Source organism: Protomyctophum bolini (assembly GCF_963924005.1).
Source record: "Protomyctophum bolini genome assembly, chromosome: 20".
Taxonomy (NCBI): domain Eukaryota; kingdom Metazoa; phylum Chordata; class Actinopteri; order Myctophiformes; family Myctophidae; genus Protomyctophum; species Protomyctophum bolini.
Window position 1 is genome coordinate 17,191,425 of NC_137881.1, and position 24,758 is coordinate 17,216,182.

The 24,758-nt window shown below is 43.6% G+C and overlaps 1 protein-coding gene across 9 annotated transcripts in view; it reads right to left on the reverse strand.

Annotated features, from left to right (window-relative positions):
* Positions 1-553: 553 nt before the first annotated feature.
* sorcs2 (sortilin-related VPS10 domain containing receptor 2) overlaps positions 554-24,758 on the reverse strand; it is a gene marked incomplete at its 3' end in the record, with an annotated part of 211,857 nt that continues 187,652 nt past the window's right edge. Inside the window, exons 10-28 of one of the 9 annotated variants that reach the window (XM_080792101.1) lie at positions 23,434-23,580; positions 20,965-21,067; positions 19,954-20,030; positions 19,509-19,600; positions 16,881-16,988; positions 13,285-13,405; positions 12,713-12,846; positions 11,058-11,186; positions 10,614-10,785; positions 8,975-9,161; positions 8,608-8,741; positions 8,160-8,283; positions 7,615-7,727; positions 6,472-6,594; positions 5,842-5,941; positions 4,601-4,648; positions 3,099-3,201; positions 1,440-1,594; positions 554-862 (exon numbers count right to left, since the gene is read on the reverse strand). In XM_080792101.1, coding sequence (XP_080648227.1) covers positions 798-862; positions 1,440-1,594; positions 3,099-3,201; positions 4,601-4,648; positions 5,842-5,941; positions 6,472-6,594; positions 7,615-7,727; positions 8,160-8,283; positions 8,608-8,741; positions 8,975-9,161; positions 10,614-10,785; positions 11,058-11,186; positions 12,713-12,846; positions 13,285-13,405; positions 16,881-16,988; positions 19,509-19,600; positions 19,954-20,030; positions 20,965-21,067; positions 23,434-23,580 — 2,235 coding nt within the window. Of the gene's footprint in view, positions 863-1,371; positions 1,640-3,098; positions 3,202-4,600; positions 4,649-5,841; positions 5,942-6,471; positions 6,595-7,614; positions 7,728-8,159; positions 8,284-8,607; positions 8,742-8,974; positions 9,162-10,613; positions 10,786-11,057; positions 11,187-12,712; positions 12,847-13,284; positions 13,406-16,880; positions 16,989-19,508; positions 19,601-19,953; positions 20,031-20,964; positions 21,068-23,433; positions 23,581-24,758 lie in introns of those variants that run through there. The other 8 variants (XM_080792099.1, XM_080792098.1, XM_080792097.1 and 5 more) reach the window with 8 other exon arrangements.

A 24,758-nucleotide genomic window follows, 5' to 3' on the forward strand; every position in this document is an offset into this window, starting at 1 on the left:
AGGGCTACTCCATGCAGCCTCCAGCTATAAAGTGCCTGCCTGGTACTAGAAGGTACCAGAAGCACGGCGGTCACCACATCAGCCTGCTGTTCCAGCGCTACAGTCACCAACCAAACCACGGCAAGCTGGTAAAGCCTGCACAGCCCGGTGAGAGCCAGCGAGACCAGCCTGGCATGGCCAGACTAACATCACTGCGTTAGATATTAGTCTGGAACTTCGGTGTGATAGATTTATTTCCAAGGGGGTCGGTTCACAAACAGATTCCAACATCACAGCAAAAAAAATAAAGTCTCACTTTGAATAGTGGGCTCTTGATTGGTTGCCCACAACTTTGGGGGTGAGTGAAATGTAATTCAGAAACTGAGGAGTGCCAGACCAATCCCCCCCCCCCCCCAGGCTACCACGACCCCGCCCCCCCACCACCCCCAGCCGACGACCTCTTAAACTCTCCTAAGCTGCTGTGGTCCAAGTCTCCAGCGCTCGGTACAGCAGCCCCAGTGTCCTTCATGTGCTACGACAGTCCCCCCCACCCCCCCCCCCCCCTGATCCTGTGCCGCAGGGATTCCCCAGTTCCTTTAGCTAGAAGAGTTCTAGTGGTTGGAAAAGAGTTTCTAGTGGAGGAGAAGAGAGGAGAGAGGAGAGGGAGGGGAAGGTGGCCCCTCTCCTCCCTGGCATGTTGTTGGGGCATGGGGGTGGAGAGGAGGAAGGCAGAGTCGGAGTTCCCTGTTGCTCATTAGCCTATGGCAGGCTAGTATGGGCTAGGCTAGGCTAGCTCGTTAGCATCAGCGTGGCGACCATCAGCTGGTCAGGTAGCTGTGCAGGTCTCTGGAGTTGACGCTCAGCACCACGCCCGAATGGTTGCCTGTGACACCAAGGGTTAGAAAGAACAGATATACGATGTCAGTGTTGATTTTGTCATAGTCATAGTCATTTAGTCATAGTCTCTTGAATAGTTTTCATTTAGTTTTAGTCACATTTTAGTCACCTGGAATGTTTTAGTGTTAGCCTAGTTTTAGTCGACTAAATATCACAAGATTTTAGTCGACTAATGATTTAGTCAGCCAAAATGTAATGTAGTAATGTGTAATGTTGTGTAATGTAACGGAATTATAATACACATAATTGTCAATTCTAAATTCATGCAAAATCATTCAATTTACAAAGCCTTAGATTAGATTTACAAAACTCCAAGATTATATTGTAAGTTTACTACAGTATAAACACGTGTAATTAGCATTTCCAAAACATACCATTATTTACTAAGATTGACTACATTGCAGATATCAGAAAGAGCAAAGCATTGAAATACAGAAATTCCTCCAGTACCTTGACACGTGTTAGCAGGGTTGGTTAGTGAAGCCTGGGGTGTTTTTAGTAGCAGTGGTTAGTGGTAGTAGTCCTTATGAGGGAACGGAAGGTGGGGCTACCTCCTGCGTTACCTAGCGTCTGCGAGTCCAGGTCGTCGTCGATGAACTCCTCGCCCTGGATGATGTGCTGCGTGTCCTCGCTGTGGCTGACGGGGCTTGTCATCTCCTGCTCCTTCTCCGTGTTGTGCATCTGGGCATACACGCTGCGGCCGCCGCCCGGCAGCTTCCTGAAAAACAGCGGCGGATAGGCATCCTCAGTCCTAAGCCAAGGACTGTGGGAATTGTTGCTTTGTGAGATTAAAATGGGCCTTTACGCAGATGTTCGCATGTTATATTTGAGTGACATTTCGTGCGGCTTTTGGTGGTTGGGATGCGGGGAAGTGCTGCCTGGGTGTTTAGGTGACAAGAGACAAGGAATTACACAATTATCAAGTTTAAATTGATTGATAAATTAATTATTACCATGCAAGACATAGGCTATACGTATGCTATATAGGCTACACGATATAGAATATACACTTGGTTATATATACACTTGGGTATATGGTTGGGATGCAGGGAAGTGCTGTCGGGCGTTTAGGTGACGAGACAATGGATTACACAATGAAGTACTATAGACGAATAAAGGTTTCATTGATTAATTAAGACATAGGCTACACCGTATACTATATAGGCTACACAAATATAGGATATATACTGTAAGAGGCTAATTTATTATTACCATGCACGTTACATAATTATCGCAAGTATGCTTTGATTCATTCATAGTTAGCATGCAAGTTACACATTATGTTCTTACAGATGATATTACACATTCTGCTCATGCATTGGGTAGTAATATTCTTAACATAAAATTAGAAAATGTCACTTTAATGTAACCTACATTTATTTCCCCCCGAAATGTTATTTATTGAGTTTTCTTTTTATGAATAAATACATATTCTTTTTAAATAATATTATAATATCATAGCCTCCGTTCACATACAAAAGTATTTATTTATATACCGGTATGCAAATATAATAATCCATTGCATTTGAATGCCTAGGACTTGCAGCTTTGATTCACGAAAACATGCCGCCATTACGATGCGAAACAAAACCACCCTGCCCAGCATGTTGTAGTCCAAACAACCCCCCCCCCCCCCCGTTCACTTGCATTTAACTCATCAGCCCAGAGCATGGCTAGATATCCGGTTTCGTCATCATAACGCGGTGGCCTCGTCACCAGGTCCGCGACAAATCCACTCTTTTTAATTATTAAAAAAATGGCGAATTAAACACATTAAACAAATAGCGGGTTTAGCATATTACGCAGCACCGACACATGGATTAAATAGCGAGGAACGCGGGTTACGCAGTAGAACTGTTCATTTGTTTCTCTCTATATACTGTGCATGTGTGCAATTAGCTAGTCTTCGCTGGGAGTCACATAATCTCTCTATACCAAAGTTTGCTCCTTTAAACCATTGAGACCTGAGACCAGATTTGACTATTTTTGTCTTCTAAATCCTAAAGGTGTCTGCACACTGCAGCGTTTTTCTGCCGTTCTGCGTTCATGTCAAGGACCCCAAAAAGATTGTTGATTGTGATTGTTGTTTCTGTGTAAGACATGTATTTGCTTTCAACACTATCTGATTCATAAGAAGAATGGAGGTGCACACACACACACACACACACACACACACACACACACACACACACACACACACACACACACACACACACGCCCACCTTTTGAATTTGTAGAGAATGAAGGATCCAGTTGCAATGAGGCCGATTATGAATACGATGGCAAGAGCCCAGACACCAGGCCCTCCGGCACCTCCCTGGGAGCCTGCAGAGAGGGCACAGACTCCAGTAAGAATGGATAAACAATATCTGTACGTAGGTGTCCACAGGCACACACACACACACACACACACACACACACACGCGCACACGCACGGCCAAATATATGAAATATGCATACACACAAAATGCGTACTGTATGCAGTCGTTTGAGTCCAATTAGTGTGAGACAAGAAATTAAAGACAATGTAAAAGTGAGAATCTTTTATTTTATTACATTGTGTTAACTTACTAAGATCCATGTTTAAAAAAAATGCTAGTGTTTATCACAAAAGCATTTTCGTTCTATATACGTTATATATACAGCCTAGACTGGAGCTGTGTGTAATGGCTTGCTTCTTGCTAACCAGCAGAATTAGAGCACTATTTCTCTAATAAGTTTATTTGAGAATTAGTGACTAAATTTGACTGAGGGACTGCCATTGGTTCACTTCTGTGTTGTTCAGCTACATGTTTAAGCATTTATTTCATATTTACATATCGATTTCAGCTCTGACACTTATTTCAGACATGCTCTAGTATGTGAAGAGTCTGCCTGTGCTATAATCTCATTTAAAAAAAGGAAAGGTTTTTCTCCTCTGGTGAAAAGCTGGAGGTTGTGCGATGGCAGGCTCTCAGTCAAATCTGGCCACAATATTATAGTGCTCTAATACTGCAGTTTTTTTAACTATACTATATGCTTTATTATTACCACAGCTCTCATTGTGTTAACTTTCGATCACACTGGTGTCAGTTTTATATGCACCATTGCTGCATAAATTTGCATTAATCATTTAGTTAATTGTGGGAGTCAGAGGGAGGGGATTGTGCTCATGCCATGGGTATACAATTTCATTGAGGTTCATCATGAAAAATACGTATAGGAACAGACATACGTAACTTACGTTGTGTTTTATAAATCTGACCAAACTACCGTGTATGCATGTTTACCGTTTTGTGCGTGCTCAGATTTCATTCGTTTTACATATTTGGTCCCTTATGTGGCATGTGCTTTCTGTGACACCTAGTCTACACATCGAGTACGGCCCAGCATCGCAGATGTCTACATTACAATCACTGCACTCTGCATCGGTTCTAAAAAGCAAAACCACAAAACACAAAAAGAAGGGAAAGATCCACCGGCAAAATGACAGAGGGAAACACAGCAGAATAACACCCAATCAAGGTAAACCAGTTCAAAAGCACCCACATTTCCATCTCATTGAAGGACAACAAAAGGTGAGTGAATTATAGTGGTAGAAAAGTATGAAAACAGATGTTGCTAAAATAAGATTTTTATTAGGAATCGGGAAAGGAAAAGAAATCGAGACGAAGAGTTATGCTTCAGGATTGAAGTAAAGTGTCAGTACAGCAAGTCATATAGTTTGAACGGTTAAGGAACGCACCGGTCTCCGTAGTTCTTGCTGCTGTGTCATTAGCAACTAGACCTAGGCCTTGGAAAATAAACCAATAACGTATAACCATTATCCATTCAAACAGATCAATAACGTGCCATTATCCATGAAACCTCAAAACAGTAAATAGATATAAATAAATAATTGTCTACTCTTCCTTAAAACGCCTTTGCTGCCCCTAGTGTTAGCATGCTGAAACATTTTTTTTTAAAAATAATTTGAGGATCCCCCAAAACAATTTGGCGAACCCCCGAGGGGTCACGTCCCACGGGTTGAGAACCCCTGCACTACTCAGTCTGGAAAGTCTCCCGTAGGTGTGGGACATTATACAACTGAGAAACCGACTCAAGGCTTTTCTGATGGGTCTGTGGTGGTGTGAGTTGGGACAAAAACACCACTTTAATACCGTATCAATGCGCACTAGCAGCAACGCACGTACCGTTCACTAAACTGCACCCCACACAGCCGTCAGCTTTTTTGTACTACTGAATCTGACATACTGTAGTGGACTACTGAATCAAATTAGTGTTTACTTTTCCCCGTAGGTTTTACTCCCTATAGTCCCAAACTGGCACAATCTTTTTTCAACATTAATAAAAGCATATAGACAGAATGGCGCCGGCTGATGACGTATCAGCAACAACGTGACTACGTAACAGGTGACGTTATGAAATACGAGTCAAGCGGGAGACTGGCCAGACTGAGTGGCGAAGTGACAAAACATGACGGAACGCCAGCGAGTCAGGCTGGAAACCTGGCTATTGACCATTTGCAGACCGCGGCCATCTTGCCATCAGAGTTTGGAAGCACTCGTTTTCAGTAAAGCAACGTCCTGCTGCCTCTTGCAATTATGTGCAAATTCAAAACATGTGGTACACAGGACAGTTGAGTGATATATAACGAGCACTTCCAAAACTGTAACACTTAGAAAAAGAATCACCTCCAAGGACACAAAGTAGCTCACAACATGTCTACAGTGGATTTTTATGAAACAAACACTTTGAGGATAGAAAGAGAATAATTCAAACTTTTCGTACAGCTGCAATATTGGTGAGTTCGTCGTTGTGTAATACAATCAGATAGGACATTTCTGTTTGGATGAATGGGCTGCCATTGGGAAGTTGCACCTTGTTAGCACCTTGCTATTAACTTATACGGTAAGCTGGCCACGGTCTGCATATGGTCCATACCTCTATGCCTGTTTGGATCAGGTGCTATCGTGTTGTTTTTACCTGCACTGGGGTCCGCCAACATCACCAGTACCTGAACACCTCCTCGGACCACGAAGCTGACGTTGTTCTCGCTGATGGCCTGTGTGATGGCTGCCACGCGCTAGGAGAGGACAACCACAATGTCAACAAACCTGACCACGGTCTACATAAACCGTGCCATTAATCCATTAACCCATTTTTGTGTTTTAAGCATTCTGTTCTACTTTAGCTATTGAAAGCAGATCTCACCGAGTGGCACGCTACAAGCTTGTAGGTCTGCTATTTTTGAAAAGTCGTGAAAAGGGGGCTGCAAATCTTTGAATATATATTTCAGACTAGCGAACATTTTAAGTGCTGTGCAAAATAGGCAATCTGCAACCTCACAGCGCGTTGCGTTACGACGCGACGTGTTGTGAGCTAGATTGGCCATTTTATTTTGGGTATTTTCTAAACAGTTTTCTTTTCTCCTCTAAATTATTTCATTAAAGTCAATTCGATTTGATTACCTGTTGCACTCCTACGGGAGACGGACATGCGCACACGGTGTGTGTGTGCGCGCGCGTGCGTGCGTGCGTGCGTGTGTGTGTGTGTGTGTGTGTGTGTGTGTGTGTGTGTGTGTGTGTGCGTGTGCGTGTGCATGTGCGTGTCTACCTTGTCCACATGCACACTCCTCTTGTCTGGCATGGTCTCCAGTGGGAGAAGGTACAGCTCGGCCATGGTGGGCAGACCCGGCTTCACCGTGGTAACCAGGGACTCCTGAGGAATGCCTGTGATCTGGGGTTCAAAGGTCAAAGGTCACCATAGTTAACCAGGGACTCCAGAGGAATACCTGTGATCTGGGGTTCAAAGGTCAAAGGTCACCATAGTTAACCAGGGACTCCCGAGGAATACCTGTGATCTGGGGTTCAAAGGTCAAGTGCGTACACCACCGTATAGACTAGCGTCGCCGACCCGCCCCCTTTCAGAACGACGAGCGGCCCGGAAGAGAATTTCACTTTTCCCATAGACGTTTCAGAAAGTATTTATTTAAAGATAAGACCTTTAAAGCCTCGGACAGAGCCAACTCGGCTCCTGACACATCATGACAATAAACTATTTTTTGGAGGCCCGAACAAATAATTTGAAAGAAAAAAAAGTGTTGTACAAAAAAGTGTTGTACAATGCCACTTTGCATTGCCTTCTTACTAATTATTTGTATTGCATTGCCTTCTTACTAATTATTTGCATTGCCTTCTTACTAATTATTTGTATTGCATTGCCTTCTTACTAATTATTTGTATCGCATTGCCTTCTTACTAATTATTTGCATTGCCTTCTTACTAATTATTTGTTCGCCCCCCAAAATTGTCATGATTTGTCAGGAGCAGAGTTGGCTTCGTCCAGGGCTTAAACTTTTAGCATTTTAGTATTTAGTATATACTAATACTAAATACTATACTATACTAATACTACCGTACTTATATTATAGTATAAGTGCTAGGTTGAGGCAAAAAGCCCAAGGGGCTTATACGAAGCCTGTAAAACACAATGAAACATTGTACAAGAAATATAGAATATCCAGAATACATGATTGCAGTATAAAATTGATTTTTTGGTATCTGCATTAATTAAGTCCAATATCATATCCAACAACAACAACATATTCTTGGGTCTGAGAGGCTAAATCTCATCAAACGGTGGTTCTGAGAGGCTAAATCTCATCAAACGGTGGTTCCGTGGCTCAAATGGCCCAATAAATAATGGGCCTTGATATGAAAAAAGGTTGAAAACCAAGTGCTTTCCACCAGTGTGTACCTTGGTCAGTATCCTGGTGACCACGTGGCCTATGTCCTCTCTCCACTCTGGGATGTTGGGGTTGAAACGGTCCAGGTTGGTGCTGAAGCTCAGCGGTATGACCTGGAAGTTATCTGAAGGATTGAACAACAACAACATGACAGCAACAGAGTTATAGCGGCGGGCTCCGAAAAACCCACCCGGGTTGTGCAAGGATGCACTGTGATTGGCCAGTAGCAGTGTTGTTTTTGGCAGCAAATTTCTATTCTAGTTTAGTCATAGTCTTTGGACTGAAACTTCATTTAGTTTTAGTCATATTTTAGTCACCTGGAATGTTTTGGTGTTACTAAGTGACTAAGTGTCATGCGATTTTAGTCGACTTAAATCTACAGTTGATTTAGTCGACTAAAATGTGTTTTGGCGGACCTTGATGCCGTCGTAATGACAGATTTTACACTTGCTGAAATAGCTGATCTACAAGCTCACAACGCAGCTTGTAGATCGGCTAATTTCAGCAAGTAAAAAAATAAAAAAGATAACTATGATGAAGTAATCTGCTGTCTTACTGAAGACACGGACGGTCTTGGTGTCCTGGACCATGGAGCGTCTGTTGGACGCTTGAACGGTGACAGACACCTGGCCGGTCTCTGGGAATCTGGTCAGGATGCTGTTCTCCAACGACAGCTGGGGCTGCAGGCGGGGAACGAACACTGTAAGGTTCCTTATGCACTTCAGTTCAGCCTTTAAAACAATTAATAAATAGCACCAGCTCTGTGGCTCTTAGGGGCCGTTCACACCTAAGAGACAGCTGTCTCCTCGGTGTCTCCTGTCTCTTCTGTGTGTCGCACGGCTCGCAATTCATTTTCAATGGGAGTCATGTGGTTTGACGAGACAACCTTGTTCCATGTAGCATGGGCACCATTGCAGCACACATAAGACACACAAAGAGACATGGCTGTCTCTTAAGTGTGAACGGACCCGGAATAAGAAAATGAAATGCATTGTAAACTTTACCTGCAAGCTGTCGCCTATCCACCAGTAGAAGATAGTCAGGTTTGCCTCGGTGGGAAGAACTATGGCTGTCAGGTTCACTTCCTGGTTCCTCCCAGTGATGGGAACCACTTCAAGATGCACTTCTTGTAGAGGGGCTTTATGAAAGGAAAGTTAAAGAAGCTTTCATCATGGATTGATATAAAGCAGTCATTTTTAATTCATTTTTATTCCCACAATTTTGCAACCCATTTTTTAAACGTAGCGCGTGGAAGGAACACGTCATTCCGACCAGTTCCTTTCCCCTCCATCAGGGGAAAGGAACTGATAATAATATATATACTGATAATATCCCCTGACTAAAGGCCGCAGGGATTGGCGAGAGACTGACCTGTGACCTGGAGGTACAAAATGGCCTCATCATGCCCCGCCATGTTCTCGGCCTTCACAGTGACCTTGTAGACTCCTGGGTTCTCGTAGCGGTGCTGGATGGGCTCGTCTGTCATGGTCAGGTTCTGGTAGATAGCACGCACACCATCTCCGAGGTCCACCTGGTACTTGGTAGTGCTGGTATCACCCTGGGGAAGGCCCAGAAACATGCTGCATGAGAACCAACAGCAACAACGCTACTGTATATATGTCCACTTTAGCTAAAGTTCAATATGTAATAATTACATTAAATAGAAATGAGCATTTCCGTCTGGAACACCCCACACATACCGTATGTTTCATGTTTATCTTTCAAAACTATAGAAATGTTGACATAATTCTAAGGCCCTATAAACCACACCAATTAAAGGGTCAAGACGGTTTTAGCGTTGTCCCTGCGGTGTGATGTGTCTTGTTGCACGTTGACCCACGTTGACCCTATGGTGATTCAACGCATGGATTTCAATGGCCCCAACTACACCAAAGGGTCCAGACAGTTTTAGCGTTAACTCCTTGCAACCGTTTGGACCCAAGGAGTTGCATGGTGACCCTTAGGGTGTGGTTACTAGTTAGGGCTTAAGACATACTCTACAAATTCTACAAGGTATCGTACCATAGGCCTACTGTTGTTTCTTATATGCAATAAACACAACTTTTTGTAAAGTATTATACTTTTGTATAAGACTAGCTCGTGGTAAATACTATAGCTGACGACTTCTGGTGATTGTGAAGTCATCCCAGAACCATATGAATGTCTGTGGCACAAGATCCACACCGTCTGCCTCAAAGAGCCTACGGTTCCCAAACTTTGTCATGCCAAGGACCCCCGAATTGACACTAATTAGCCAGCAGACCCTCTTTTTAAAGATTAAAAAAGATATAGGCCTATTTGGCTTCCATTATCGCATTATTCAGGAATAGAAAGCCTGCAGTTTCTATTAGCTTGGATTCCCCATCGATTATGTCACTGGTGGACGGGTTTCTGAACTGCCCACAGTCCTCCTATGAGACAGAATGAGTAGATATTTTTTTAATCATGATCAATTATATGAAGATAAGTTGAAAAGTGGTGAAGTAGCTCCAGTTTAAACATCTTCTCATCTCCTCCTCATGTACAGACAGTCCTTTTCAATCTCCTGTCAGTTCAGATCCTAATTGATATTCCTCACACGACAAGGCAACACTCACAGGTGTTATAGGCATTCATCGTTTATTGCCGCGGCTGTGTTGCTTGTGCTGTTTAATAACGTGATTATAAAAAATATCTTGTGTGTATTCATATCAATGTATCAGTCTGGTAACCCTGACCCACGCACACACACACACACACACACACACACACACACACACACACACACACACACACACACACACACACACACACACACACACACACACACACACACACACACACACACACACACACACACACACACACACACACACACACACACACACACACACACACACACACACACACACACACACACACACACACACACACACACACACACACACACACACACACACACACACACACACACACACACTTCCATTCTCCTCCTCCTCAAACCTTCATGTCAAGTAAAGTGTCTCTATACCTGTTCCTGGTGGACACTAAACGTGACGTCATCGCCTGGCGCCAAGGCCAGCGTCCGTTCCTTGACGCGCAGCTGTAGGCCTTTAGGGGGCAGCAGAGGGCAGGCGTGCTGCTTGCTGCTCCGCTGCTTGTCGACGCCCCCGTCACACACATTGGATACCACCTTCCTGTAGCTGGAAGGAAAACGGTAGGGGCCACACACACACACACACACACACAAACACATTAGATACATGTGTTGTTTTTGTCGAATAAAAATAAGACGGAAATGACTAAACATGTTCGTCGACTACCTTTTTTCACTGACGGAAACTAAATGGAAACTAAATGAAAACGGAGCTATTATGCCTAAAACTAAGACTAAATGTATTGACAATGCCGATTAATCTCCCATCACTATTCTCAGGACATCTTCTATTGATCCAGCATGAAGCTGCATGCTCACCCAGTACTGGACTCATAGTTGCGTCCCAGGTGGCAGTGTTCAGGCGGGGAGTCCGGCTCGTACCAGAAGTCAGCAAAGCAGCGGTTTCCCTCCATGGTTAAGATCTGGGTCTGCTCAAAACCGTAGTCACTATGCACACACACACACACACACACACACACACACACACACACACACACACACACACACACACACACACACACACACACACACACACACACACACACACACACACACACACACACACACACACACACACACACACACACACACACACACACACACACACACACACACACACACACACACACACACACACACACACACACACCAATGAGTCATGATGACTGGCTGGACTTAATGACGTACCAACAAAGTAATGGTTGGTACTTAGAATGTTTATGTTGGAATGCCTGGTCCATGCGCTAGCCATTAGTTCGCTCCTCACAGTTATGGAGCTAAGTGTGTATATCAGGACTGCCAGCAGCGTTGGTATTGCTGCTGTGTTTATTATCTCTGTTCTCTCAAGTCCAGATGAGGAATGTCCATATCTCTGAAGCCTCCGCTCCTCCAACACCCATCTTCTCCCCGTCCCCCACACCAACCTCCAACCTAAACGTTACTTTTCCTTTCGTTAGTTTCCCGTCGGGAAGGAACGTCAGGTTAAGTTGTAGATTTCCATGTTGTCTGTTGTTAGGTTTAGTTAGGTTAAGTGTACTGTTTTGTCTCTCCATTTCATGGGAAACCATAAGTACGTACAGTAAGGTTGCACTGTTCCACTCAACTATTTATCCTATTTATAATATTGTCTACTATTGATCCTCGAAAGTCGATTAACTTCCATCAATGTGATTGAGCCATTTGTATGGTACAAGTAAAGTAAAGTACAAGTAAAGTCTTTTTCAAGGAGATCCTTCTATTCTTAAAGATATAACTCCTCTCACATACGTGGAATGGATCCAAACAGCCATAATGCGGTGCAGGAGGCTGCTAGTCCAATTATGGAAATCAACCCACGTACCATCAATCACAGAATGGCACAACTTACTAAACAGTACAGCATCATATGAAAGGGTATCATTCTCTATGAAAAATAGGATAGATCAGTTCCACCAGAAGTGGGACAGATTCCTTCTGTACGATAGCACTACGTAATGACAGACTACTGCCCCCCCCCCTACAGTAGATCTTTGCCTGCTCACATATGTCTTTATCCAGAAGAGCACAGCCTCCCTCCCCTTCCTTCCCTCCGTGTTGTGTTTCTTTTTTTCCTAATGTGACTGTTGATTTGTGTCAAAACCTTTTTTATTTTATTTTGTTTGCTCTGTATTGTTGTTGCTGTTGACTGGTATTGTGGGTGTTGGTGTTGTCTGAGAAAGAAAATCCAATAAAATACTAATCACAAAAAAAAACTTTGAGTGAGGTTTCCTGTCCCGTTTACCCATTTATCCCTAGACATTTTGGGTCGACACACGCACGCACACACACACACACACACACACACACACACACACACACACACGCACACGCACACGCACACGCACACGCACACGCACACACACACACACACACACACACACACACACACACACACACACACACACACACACACACACACACACGCACACACACACACAGAATGTGTGGTTGCTCACCAGTTGAAGTCTTTCTCTGTGCACACACAGGGCATGGCAGCGAGGGCAGACGTGTAGCTCTTCCCGTTGATGCAGAAAGCTGCGTCCTTCCTCTTCCGAAAACTCCTCTCTTGGCCCATGATGCACTTCTCTCCCTGAAGGTGGCCAATCGGGGAAGAGAAGGGTCAACACGTTGCATAGTGTGCTACTTGACTGCCATCCATGGGATGCACTGTGCGTGCGTGCGTGTGTGCGTGCATGCATGTGTGCGCGTGTGTGTGCGTGTGCGTGTGCGTGCGTGTGTGTGCGCGTGTGCTCGCACACACACAAATGGGTGCTCTTCTGCACAGATTTTCACCAGGCAGGGTGGCATATCCAGGGCTTTTCCACTCACCTCACCCTCCATTGTATTTTTGTATTGGGCAAAAGTAACTAGTAAGAGTCCAAAATCACTTGCATATAGTAAATATTGTATGGGTAAAATAACTGGGTATGTTTCATTGCAGGATTGAGTAGGCTACAATCTTTACTATGTGTATATATATGGACTGTATTGCTACACAGTGGGGTGGGGTTGAATGTTGGTGTGTTACCTGCAAATCAGTGAGATTCCAAAGGTCATAATCGTCTTCGTTACACTGACGAGGGAAAGACTGTCTGAAGTCTACCTTGACCAGCTCCCAGTCTGACCTGTAGCTGATGTGTCCAAACACACTGCACGCACGCACACACGCACATACACAGGAAATTACATTTAGTAATGGTACAACATATAGTCATATTCAAATGGTGACATACACGATTAACCATGTTATTGACCACCACCTCTGAATAGATTTAGCATCCTGGCGGGGTGTGTAAATTCATTATAACGTGTACCTAACATACAACCCGTATGCGGTTATCGAGTATCATTCAAAGGGAAAGGAACTGGCTGGAATGACGTGTTCCTTCCACGCACTATACGTCCAATCGGTTGAATCGGGGGAAACTCATGTGAGAAAAAGCGGAGTGTAGAGCCCAGGATTACATAATTGACACAATTGACACTGAGTGGTGGCAGCAAGATTTGTGAGTTGCTGTGATAGGAGAAGGATATCAAATGGAACACAACCACCCTAAAGACTAATCATTGTGTATATTCCTGCACTATACCTGCATTGAGTGACCTTGGTACATAGAATTTGATCTATTGAAGATTCTGACCTTCAAATGTACATCATTTCTGTTTTGATTGTATTGCTGTATTGTTCTTTCTGCTTTGGCAATGTAAAGGTATGTTTTCTCATGCCAATAAAGCCCTTTGAATTGAATTGAATTGAGTGGAAAAAATGGGTTACAAAATCGTTGGATAAAAAAATAAGAATTTTTTATTTTATTTTTATTTATTTTTAATGGAGGGACAGACAGTAGGCTGACAGGAAATGGGGAGAGAGATGAGGGGGATGACATACAGTAAAGTATAAATGGGGAGAGAGATGAGGGGGATGACATACAGTAAAGGAAATGGGGAGAGAGATGAGGGGGATGACATACAGTAAAGGCACACTGCAGGCCCAGGCCCAGGCCATGATGGCGCTGTTTTACCGTGTGAACTGATAATGGTCACATTATCACACATGCCTCCAATTGGCAAATGAACGAGCATTACGGTATTTACTTTTACCCATCTGTGTGAGAGAGGGGAGGGAGCGTGTTAAATAACAGACTGATGTGCAACATGTCATCGTCTCGGCTGGCATATGCCGTTCTGTCAGCCCCGCCATCTGTCACATCGTTGGGGATACGAGGCACAGGGCCAGCGACAACGTCTCCACTGATGTCATTAAAGAGAACGATGGATCCCTCCTCCCTTGATGTCACTCCAGTTCTCCTGTGATGTGATCTCCAGTATGATATCTCGCCAACGCTAACGAGCAGAGGGTGAGTCATGGTGACTGAACGGTCACAAGGTCTTTTTCTTTTGTGTGTCTTTTATGTCTCTAGATTTAAAGTAGACTAGTGATTTTCTTTGGTAATAAGTGTTAAAAAAAAAGCTCTATATTGTGATAATACTCATTGCAAAATATTGTGTTTGTTCAGTAACAGGAGTCTCCATGTCTCTCCACCATTTTCAGAAACGGAAAGTGGGATACCCAACGTCATCCAATCAGGATAGACTAGAGAACGCAGTCAGGACACAGATGGTGGAATTGTAAGCGACGAACACAAATAAATGAGCAGACAGAATTGGAACTGGAACACTTAAAAAAAGTTCATAAATAGCTACTCTTTCGGGCTGAAATGTTGTCACCTACCTGAAAATGCGTTTTCAGTTTATTAAAGAGCTGGAGAGATAGTTCTGCTCCCCCACATTCAAAAGCACTGTAAATACTTTAGGCCAGATCGTTGTTCCGGGGCTTTCCCAGCCAAATGAGGAGTAGTTTAGTAATTATAAACTGTATGTTTCAGTATCATTAATCGTGCATGTGCAATTATTTACACTATTTAATTTAAAAACAAAAATCATTATGCTCTACACAGGCTTATTTACAAAGCTAATTTAGAGTGGTTTAACTTTGAGACAAAACACGAAGAACTATGCATCGATGAAAGAGGGGCCTATAGATGTATGGTAGCTAGTATTTGATCTTAGGTCATATTTATCATGTTAGACATGTCCTTGGGACCGCAGATGCAACACATATTGATCTATTCTAATCTACAATCAAGTTATTAACCTAGGAGGCTTTTTTAATGGCATATACTGTAACATATACAAAATAAAATGTTTTATTCGTGTATTAGCTCACAATTGTGAGCTCTTGGATCGGCTATTTTCAAAAGATTTTGTACACATTATGAACTTGCGAAATGGGACATTCAGCAATATGAGTACTTTTACTTTTAGCACTTAAGTACATTTTGATGCCGATACTTTTGTACTTTTACCTGAGTACATTTTGAATACGGGACTTCTACTTGTAACAGAGTACAACTACATTGCAGTATATATACTTTTACTTAAAGGACCACTTCACCACTTTTCAACCTATCTTCATCTAACCTATCCTCACTAATAATCATAAAAAAAATGGCGCAATTTATTTCTACTCGGTCTGTGTCTCATACAGTAGGAGGGCTGTGTGCAGTTCAGAAACCGTCTTCCAGTGACATCATCGATGGGGAATGCAAGCTAATAGAAACTGCAGGCTTTCTAGTCCTGAAAAGTTGCAATGCGAAAATCATTCTCACGATAATGAAAATCAATTTTTTTTAGTAAAAAATAATCTGCCTAATGATGATGTCACTGGAGGACGGTTTCTAAACTGCCCATAGCCCTCCTATGAGACACAGACTGAGTAGAAAAGAATCTTGCCATTTTAACATGATTATTAGTGAGGACCTATTATATGAAGATAGGTTGAAAAGTTGTGAAGTGGTCCTTTAAGTAAAACATTTGAGTACTTTTTCCACCACAGGCCATTAGTATGAGAGTGACTGACATGGGGGGGCCATGTCAGTCAGCCACATGCAGGGCCACATGCAGGGCCACATGCAGGGCCCCATGCAGGGCCCCATGCAGGGCCACATGCAGGGCCCCATGCAGGGCCACATGCAGGGCCACATGCAGGGCCCCATGCAGGGCCCCATGTCCTTGCTGCCAAGCTCCTTCATTATGAGGCCGGCGGTGGTCTGAAGAAGAAAATCGAACCTCCTTGGCTAGGAAATAGAGCCCAGGCTTATCTTTCAGACATCAGCCACACTCTACTGCTCTATACGTCACTCCAGGCTGCTATCTTGCGGGAGCCAGACACATATATTTTGCGCGTGTGTGAGCACGTGCGTGTGTGTCCTTCTTCTACACAATGTACAGTATAGTCCTACTGTATGTTGCTTGCAGTGGGTTTGGTCCTCGCGTCCATCTCCTGACCTTCTCACCAGCTTCCAGCCAGAGGCAGATCTTATCTCTGAGCTGTGAGATGAAGTGACTCGTCTGGCTCCAGTTAACTTGCGGATAGAGACATTGGATGATGAGGACACCATGCTGCGTGTCTGTCTGTCTCTGTGTGTGTGTGTGTGTGTGTGTGTGTGTGACGTGTGTGTGTGTGTGTGTGTGTGTGTGTGTGTGTGTGTGTGTGTGTGTGTGTGTTTGTGTGTGTGTGTGTGTGTGTGCGTGCGTGCCTGCGTGCACAAACGTCATACTCACGTCATGACCAGCGTCTCATCTCCTGGCTCACTCAGGAGCCCGTCGACGAACACGGAGGTGCTGGTGAAGTTATGGACGCTCCACGTTCGCCCGTCATCAACACTGAACCTGGAACAGAGAAAGGAAACTATACGTCACACAACCGTTGGCAACTTGAGCCCCCCCCCCCGAGGTTCTACCACTTTTAGCCCAACACTTTAGCCCATTAGGAGCCGAGAACGATTCTAGAAATGTGGTCTATAAAGTCAGAAGTCCTCAAACATTTTCATATGCAAAAATGTTCCAAAACAAAACAGCAGATGTATACAAGCTCGCAGCACGGCACGAAGTGATGCCTTGTGAGCTTGTACTGTATCTTCTATTTTTGAAGAGCCAACGCTTCACTTTTTCGTCTGAGCCAACACCAAAATCTAAAATGACACATGATGCATTCCCCGGTTTTAATTTGTTAAGCATCACTCAACTTATTTAGCCTGCAGGACTCAGTGTGAGTCCTGCAGGTTGGTTGTACATCACAGCGGCAATCGCTGCCCATCAGCTTTTTGACACGGCCACTGGAGTCTGAGGCTGTGTGATGTGGAGAGGGTGGATCAATGTAGAATGGAGCCGTGCAGAGCTGCAGCGCCGCTGGCCTTGAGTCCTACCATGTGATAACGAGGAACCGCAGCGCCGCTAATCAGATGTTCAGAGCAAACATCTGCGCTGCGGCATGGACGAGTGGTCCGAGGCTTCAGAATTGGAGCTGACGTTTCTATCTTGCTTTCTGCCTCTTCAAAACCCATTTTGACCTGAGGACGAGTCTACAAATGCCTTCTAAATTACTGTAAAAACCCCATGTTTCTATGTCAGTGGTTCTCATACATTTTCATGTATTTGGCCGCCGACCACCTATCTGAAAATATGTGTTTCCAGGGACCGCCCTTTGAGTTAAAAACGTTCGCTCTGAAGGAATTCAAAGATTTGCACCACATTTTCACAATTTTTCAAAAATAGCAGACCTACAAGCTCATAGCGTGGCACTCGGTGCCGTGCTATGAGCTTGTAGATCTGCTATTTTTCAATAGCTAAAGTATAACATAATGTTTAAAACACCAAAAGGGGTTCGCGCCCCAAAATGGGTTAACACAATCATTCATATTACGACGGGAATTTAGCCTGGTGTAAAACATAATGACAGTTCTGTCAATATGTGTGAAAGTAACAACCTCCTTCTCCCAGAGGCAGCGATGGCCAATATATCATCTCAAACAGTGGCGACGTATAGACCTTTTGCGCACATAGAGTATAGACGCGCACGTGCACACGCATTCTTACTGTACAAAATCGATGAACACCGACAGACTCACTCGCATTTGCACCTCTGACTGAGTCTCAGTCGATTATTCTAATTATTATTAGACACGAACTGCGTCGATAATGCAGATCGAGCAGCACAAACACGTCTTAAGTAATTACATGTGTTGTACAATGCACGCACGCCGTTTTGTCAAATTGAGCAAAAACAAATAAACTTGTTTAAAGTAGAGCTATTATGACAAATGCACATAAAACTAACTGTGTCCACTGTGTGCTATGTTTGATCACGGCTTCTTATTTCCCATGCACCCAGTGTTAGCTTTGGTCAAAAGCAATTGATAAGGATGCCTAGAGGCTTGTTTGTCATTTGACTTTGAATGAGCAGATATTAAACGCATGCGGGGATGGATGTAATCGTTTGAGTGGGCGTGCACACAAGACCCTTTACGGGTCACTCTCTGGCCCTGTTATGTAGTTCGGATTGTCGAGTGGACGTGCAAAGGGCAGCACTCTGTTGATGGCACTCGTTCAACTCGTTCACCACCGGGAGCTGTACGCTAATTATCTCTGAGAGACACAAGTGCACTTGAGGACAGGGAGAGTGGATACTTTTTTTGTTTGTATTTTAGCTTTTCCCTACAATTTGTACACTGTTGTGTCGGCATCTGAAATCAAACAAGGGCCCTTTCTGCACGAGGAGATTTTGGATATTCGACTATACTACACACCATGGGAGCCACCGGAGGCTAACGATGGCTGGATCGCGAGAGATCTCATGTTGGCAAAGGCGGTTTGCGAGCACGAATCCCGAGATTTCGCTCGTGTGAAAAAATATTGTGTAAAAATAATGGGTTAAAATGTCCTTCCTGCAGCCGGCCTGGGTTCGAATCTCTTTGCTGCACGTCGTCCTCTCCAGAGAGATGGCGGCCGGGGGAGTCATTGAGTTCAGCTCGGGTTATAAGGGAACAGAGAGCACTAAAGGACGATGATCAGTGTGAGATTGGCACCACCTGTGAAAGGTCACTTGATTCAGGCTGAAGATAAGCTCCCTCTTCCTTATCTTCCATTTCCCGTTATTTATTTCTTATCTGATAAGGCAGTCGAGATAAGATCTCGCCGAGTGTGAAACGTAGATTTGCAAGGTCTTTGTGGGCCTGTAAAGGTTGAGTGATGTTAATGTCGCTTTGGACGGATGACTGCATCTCGGCTGGTTAAGGTTAGATTTAGGTGTCCTGCCCCGTGGGAGGTTATAGGTTTAAGGTGAGGGTTTGACTGGTCTAATCAATGACTAGTCTAAACTAAGTACTCCTGTCTTTCGAGTGGCGGTCTTACTTGAGTATTTTGAGGGGTATCGAGGTGTCCTTGATGGCGACAATGACCCCACCGTGGTCCAGGAATAGTATGTGGTGCTCCTCCTCAAAAACCTGCCAACAGTAAAAACACCTGATGGAAGTGGAACAGATAATGTTGGGCAGACTCCAACTTGAGTTACGATTGAGTTAAGCATAATAAGTCACTTAGCAAAGTATCTATCTAACTTAATCGAAGCCACTTTGTAACTAATGTGGTCATTTGGAAAATTGGCTGAGGAGGACCTGGCATTGAGTGATTGAATAAAACTGACACAACTGTGTAAAAAACAAAACTACAAAACTGTGCAGTTTTACAAAGTGAGTCTTAACACCGAATTTGACATCAAACTGCAGAAAACACTTAACATTAACACGGACGGACCGCCAGTTAAAATGAAAAGTGAAAATGAAAGTGGATGACTCACTTGTCTCCAAGTCTTGCCACAGTCTGACGTGATGTACATCTCCTCCTTATACTCCACCAGCTGGGAGCCAAGGTTACCTGAAAGACAGAGAGAGAGAGAATATGAAAACAGGATTATTCACTTTCAGTTTTAACCGTCTTGCTGCCAGCATTAAATCGTGCATTGCCAAGCTTTTATCACGCGTAACTTATTTTGAGGAGCCAAATATCTGTAACCGCGTGTTACAATGACAAAATGCTGTGTGTGGTGTCCTGACCGGTTGTTGTTCTTGTGGAATCATATAGCATATTCAAAACTACTTGAGTATGTAATGTTAAACTAGACAAGGCTCACAAGAGGTTGTTGTTTCAGCTCAAAGACAGTCCTTATTTATTTCAGAGAATGTTCACTGATACAGATCGACACCTACACCAAAAGGGCTTTTGTTTTGAAGGCTTTGAAGCTCCCTTCCCTGGGAAGACCTAGAATCGCTGGTGCCTAGATGACTAGAGACAAAGACTTCTATTTTTCCTCACTGTGTAGCCGTTTCACATTGACTTTCTTAAAGAATGACTTTTAACAATCTTCTGTCATAATAACATAATAGGAAAACAGTATTCTCTGAGTGCATTTACTACTGATTTAAAATGGCCCACTTGGACTGTTGTGCTAACAAACGGTGGCTAACGATACGATCGGATCAAAACATGGATTAAAGAATATAAATTATAAACCCCTGGATAACATAGCTATGTACGTGTCTGGCAGGCTAGGCGATTAATTTAACACCGGGCGCGCTGCGTGTTAAAAAGGTCACAGTCGAGGTAAAAACAAGGATCAGAGCGATATAGCGATATAGAACCAGATATGTTGGTGAGGGCAGTGTTTCCATCCCCATGTTTGTATTACATTTCTATTCTAATCACAAGTGAGCATCTCATAATCATCATAATAGGACAAGAGGAAGACATGAATAAGACAGTGTTTTTGGCTTGTTCTTAGTAATGTTACCGTGTTGTTGTGAGAACTCACCGGCACCCATAATAAGCCCCGGGGCAGAGTCTTTGGTGTGGACCGTGCCGGACACATAGGGGTTGTCGGCCCAGCGCAGGTGAAGGTGCAGGTGGCAGTCAGGCTAAGATAACGAGAAAGATAATGAGAGAGAGAGAGAGAGAGAGAGAGAGAGAGAGAGAGAGAGAGACCATTTCATAGCCACGACAGCCTCAGAGGATCTCGATTCGGTTCACGCATTTCAAAATGTACTTGAGTAAAAGTACAAAAGTACCGGCATCAAAATATACTTTGTACCAGAATGTCCCATTTCACAAGTTCAAAATGTATATTATATAAATAAATAAATATATTTGAAAATAGCCGATCTACAAGCTCACAATGTGAGGTGGCTGAAGTGGATCGTGTGTTTTGTTTAGTAATAATCAAAATCTACAAAGTAACTAGCAGCAACTAACGTCTTCACCCTTTGTCAAGTCCCGCCCGTGGTTGTGCCCCTCTTCGCACCCATTGGTTGCCGTTTCGTGGTTGGACAAAAATCCTCTCTCCATCCACTACCATTGAAATAACATGTTTTTCAGTTGCTTCGTATTGATATTCCGTGCACTCAATTGTTATTTTAAACTTGGTGTCAGTAAAAAGGAACATCACAGATGCAGCACGGTGACTCAGCATATCATGTTTGTTTTTAGTTTTTTTTCAAAAAAAGATGCTTTAGCAAATTTAGGTTGGACCAACAGACAACAGCTCTAAGGTATATTAATGACATAGTGAAATGTTGAAAATTAGTGGAATGCCCCTTTAAGTAGCATACTTAGCATACTTAGCATACATACTTTACACCACATGGCAGGTGCAACATATCTGTTTTAGAGTCAGATGAACGCTCAGATTAACTTGCCTCCGTCAGTACTTATTCTTCTTTGTGGCTCTTCTCTGTCTGCCCTAGTAACACCTAGCAACAGTGCAGATGGTATGCCCATGCACGTGCATTGAATCAAACGGCCTGTGCCTTCTTACGCACAAACAATAAATCACAGCATGGGGTTGAATGACGGAGGAGGGGGGAGAGAAAAAAGAAGGAAGAAATATCTCAAACGACTTTGCGACGCTATTAGGCACTAGATTAAAGGCATGATTGCTGGCATTAATCTGCAACACATGGCTTCATTTAGGCATGATTACTAACCTCTATTGCGAGGCACATTCTTCATGCCCGCTTTCCCTTCAAGGTGGCAACGTGATACAGTCGTTTTGGCAGGGTTTGTCTACTCTATAGCCATAGTGGGATGGCACAAAGCACGTAGCATCTGACTATACAGTATCTCTTTGCTTTGGAGAGGTATGAGACAGGATAATGACATGTCTATTAGAGGCTGAGGATATTTGTTTTTATTAATCCCCATTACTATTTTTGGAAAATCGTGAAAATGTGGCGCAAATCTTTGAATATATATTCTTTCAGTGCGAACTCAAATCGTTGCTTCCGGGAGGACCCTGGAGCAACATATTGTCTTCTGGGAGGACCCTGGAGCAACATATTGTCTTCTGGGAGGACCCTGGAGCAACATATTGTCAGATAGGGGTTAAAAAAACTGCATGAAACACAGGAATATATTTTAAAAAAGAACATGAAATCCATTGCCTTTAATTCCTAATGACTAATTTATTAATTATAACAAAACAAGGAAAGGGCAGCAGGATGGGAGTAGAAGTCATTTTTAGGGGGAGTGAGATGGAATCCACTCCTGTGTCGGTCTCTAATGCCCATGATGCAAGCGCTGCTGGACAATATAATAATGAATAATAATTCATCCAAAATCAAATCAAAAGTCGTGATTTTATGTCTCACAATTATGTTGTAAAACACGTTTCACTATAACCAGAACCTTATAATGTGGAAAGCGCCCATCAGGCTCAACAGAGACACCATGAAATCACAGAGAGGTCATTGCGTATACCTGATAATTATGGTGCAGAATAGATAAGAACAATAAGCAACAAAAAACAGAAGATGAATTATTACAACATAATTGCACAGTCATAGTTGCAAGACTGTCATTATGGTTCATAATAGACGAGGCTGCCAGATAAAAGGGCTCATTATTTCAGCGTGACTCAATGTAAGCGTGTGCAGTGTGTGTGTGTGCGTGAGCGTGTGCGACTGTGCGTGCGTGTGCATGTACGTGCGCAACTGCATCTCAGCCCATGGCAAATTACTTTCTTAATAATTACCAGAGAGAAGACGAGATATCCATGTCTACTGTGTCTAAAAGGTCTGTGAGGTAATGTTATCATGTGTGAATATCCAACATGTGACTCATACCTCTTTGCCATCTAACACTGGTCAAAGACACCGCGTCTTTGACCAGACAGAGAACCGCTCACCCTACAGCACAATAATAACTTCCCTCACATAACGGGCCACGTTAAAGAAAGGTGAAAAATAAAATATATGACTTGAGGAATGATCCGATATCCCTCCCTTACCGCTTTGCAGCTGACCGGCTTGCCGTTCATGTCGGTGGTCGGCGGCGCCAGTGGCTCCCAGTCCCGGCCTTTGTTGTAGGTGATCAGCGTCGTCACTTTGCCGTCGACCTTCTGGTTGGCCAGGAACACGCCCTTGACGCCGCGCACCTGGAAGAGGACATGAAAGATTGGCAGGTTAACGATGAATAATGACATGGGTATGGTTAGAACCTGGAATCCCTAAGCGGGTATAGGATGTAAATTAGTTGTCTTGCTTTTTAGTTTTAGTTTTTTTTTACTTCCATGTCAGTTAAGTTCAGAATCATGCCCAGCCTTAATTTGCGCTTATCTGGGGAACTAAAACAAAGAGAGGAAAAATGAAGAAAAGATAAGAAAAGAGCTGCCATGAGCGGTTCATATTAGGTTAAAGAGCTGCCATGAGCGGTTCATATTGGGTTAAAGAGCTGCCATGACTCCATTAGGGGTTCATATTGGGTTAAAGAGCTGCCATGAGCGGTTCATATTGGGTTAAAGAGCTGCCATGAGCGGTTCATATTGGGTTAAAGAGCTGCCATGACTCCATTAGGGGTTCATATTGGGTTAAAGAGCTGCCATGAGCGGTTCATATTGGGTTAAAGAGCTGCCATGAGCGGTTCATATTGGGTTAAAGAGCTGCCATGAGCGGTTCATATTGGGTTAAAGAGCTGCCATGTGCGGTTCATGTTGGGTTAAAGAGCTGCCATGAGCGGTTCATATTGGGTTAAAGAGCTGCCATGAGCGGTTCATATTGGGTTAAAGAGCTGCCATGTGCGGTTCATATTGGGTTAAAGAGCTGCCATGAGCGGTTCATATTGGGTTAAAGAGCTGCCATGAGCGGTTCATATTGGGTTAAAGAGCTGCCATGAGCGGTTCATATTGGGTTAAAGAGCTGCCATGAGCGGTTCATATTGGGTTAAAGAGCTGCCATGAGCGGTTCATATTGGGTTAAAGAGCTGCCATGAGCGGTTCATATTGGGTTACATAATAATGGCAAGTTATGCCAGGAGCGAATTCCCTGTCCTGATCCAAGTCCCTCTGCACAGTTCATGATTCCCAGTTTGTTGTCTTGGGGAGATCCACCTCTCATTTTTGTGAATGGCTATGGGGATACTGTACTGTATGCGATAATCATAATAAATATGCAACCATGGGTTCGGCTACGGCTATACAGTATATATCTGGGGTAATGATGAATGCCTCTTTGATAATCTATACTCTATGTATCAACCAGTGTTATATAGTGGCACTTTTAAGAGTGTGGAGGGGGACGCCCCATACGACGCGCACATGAACGCACATTTGCGTGC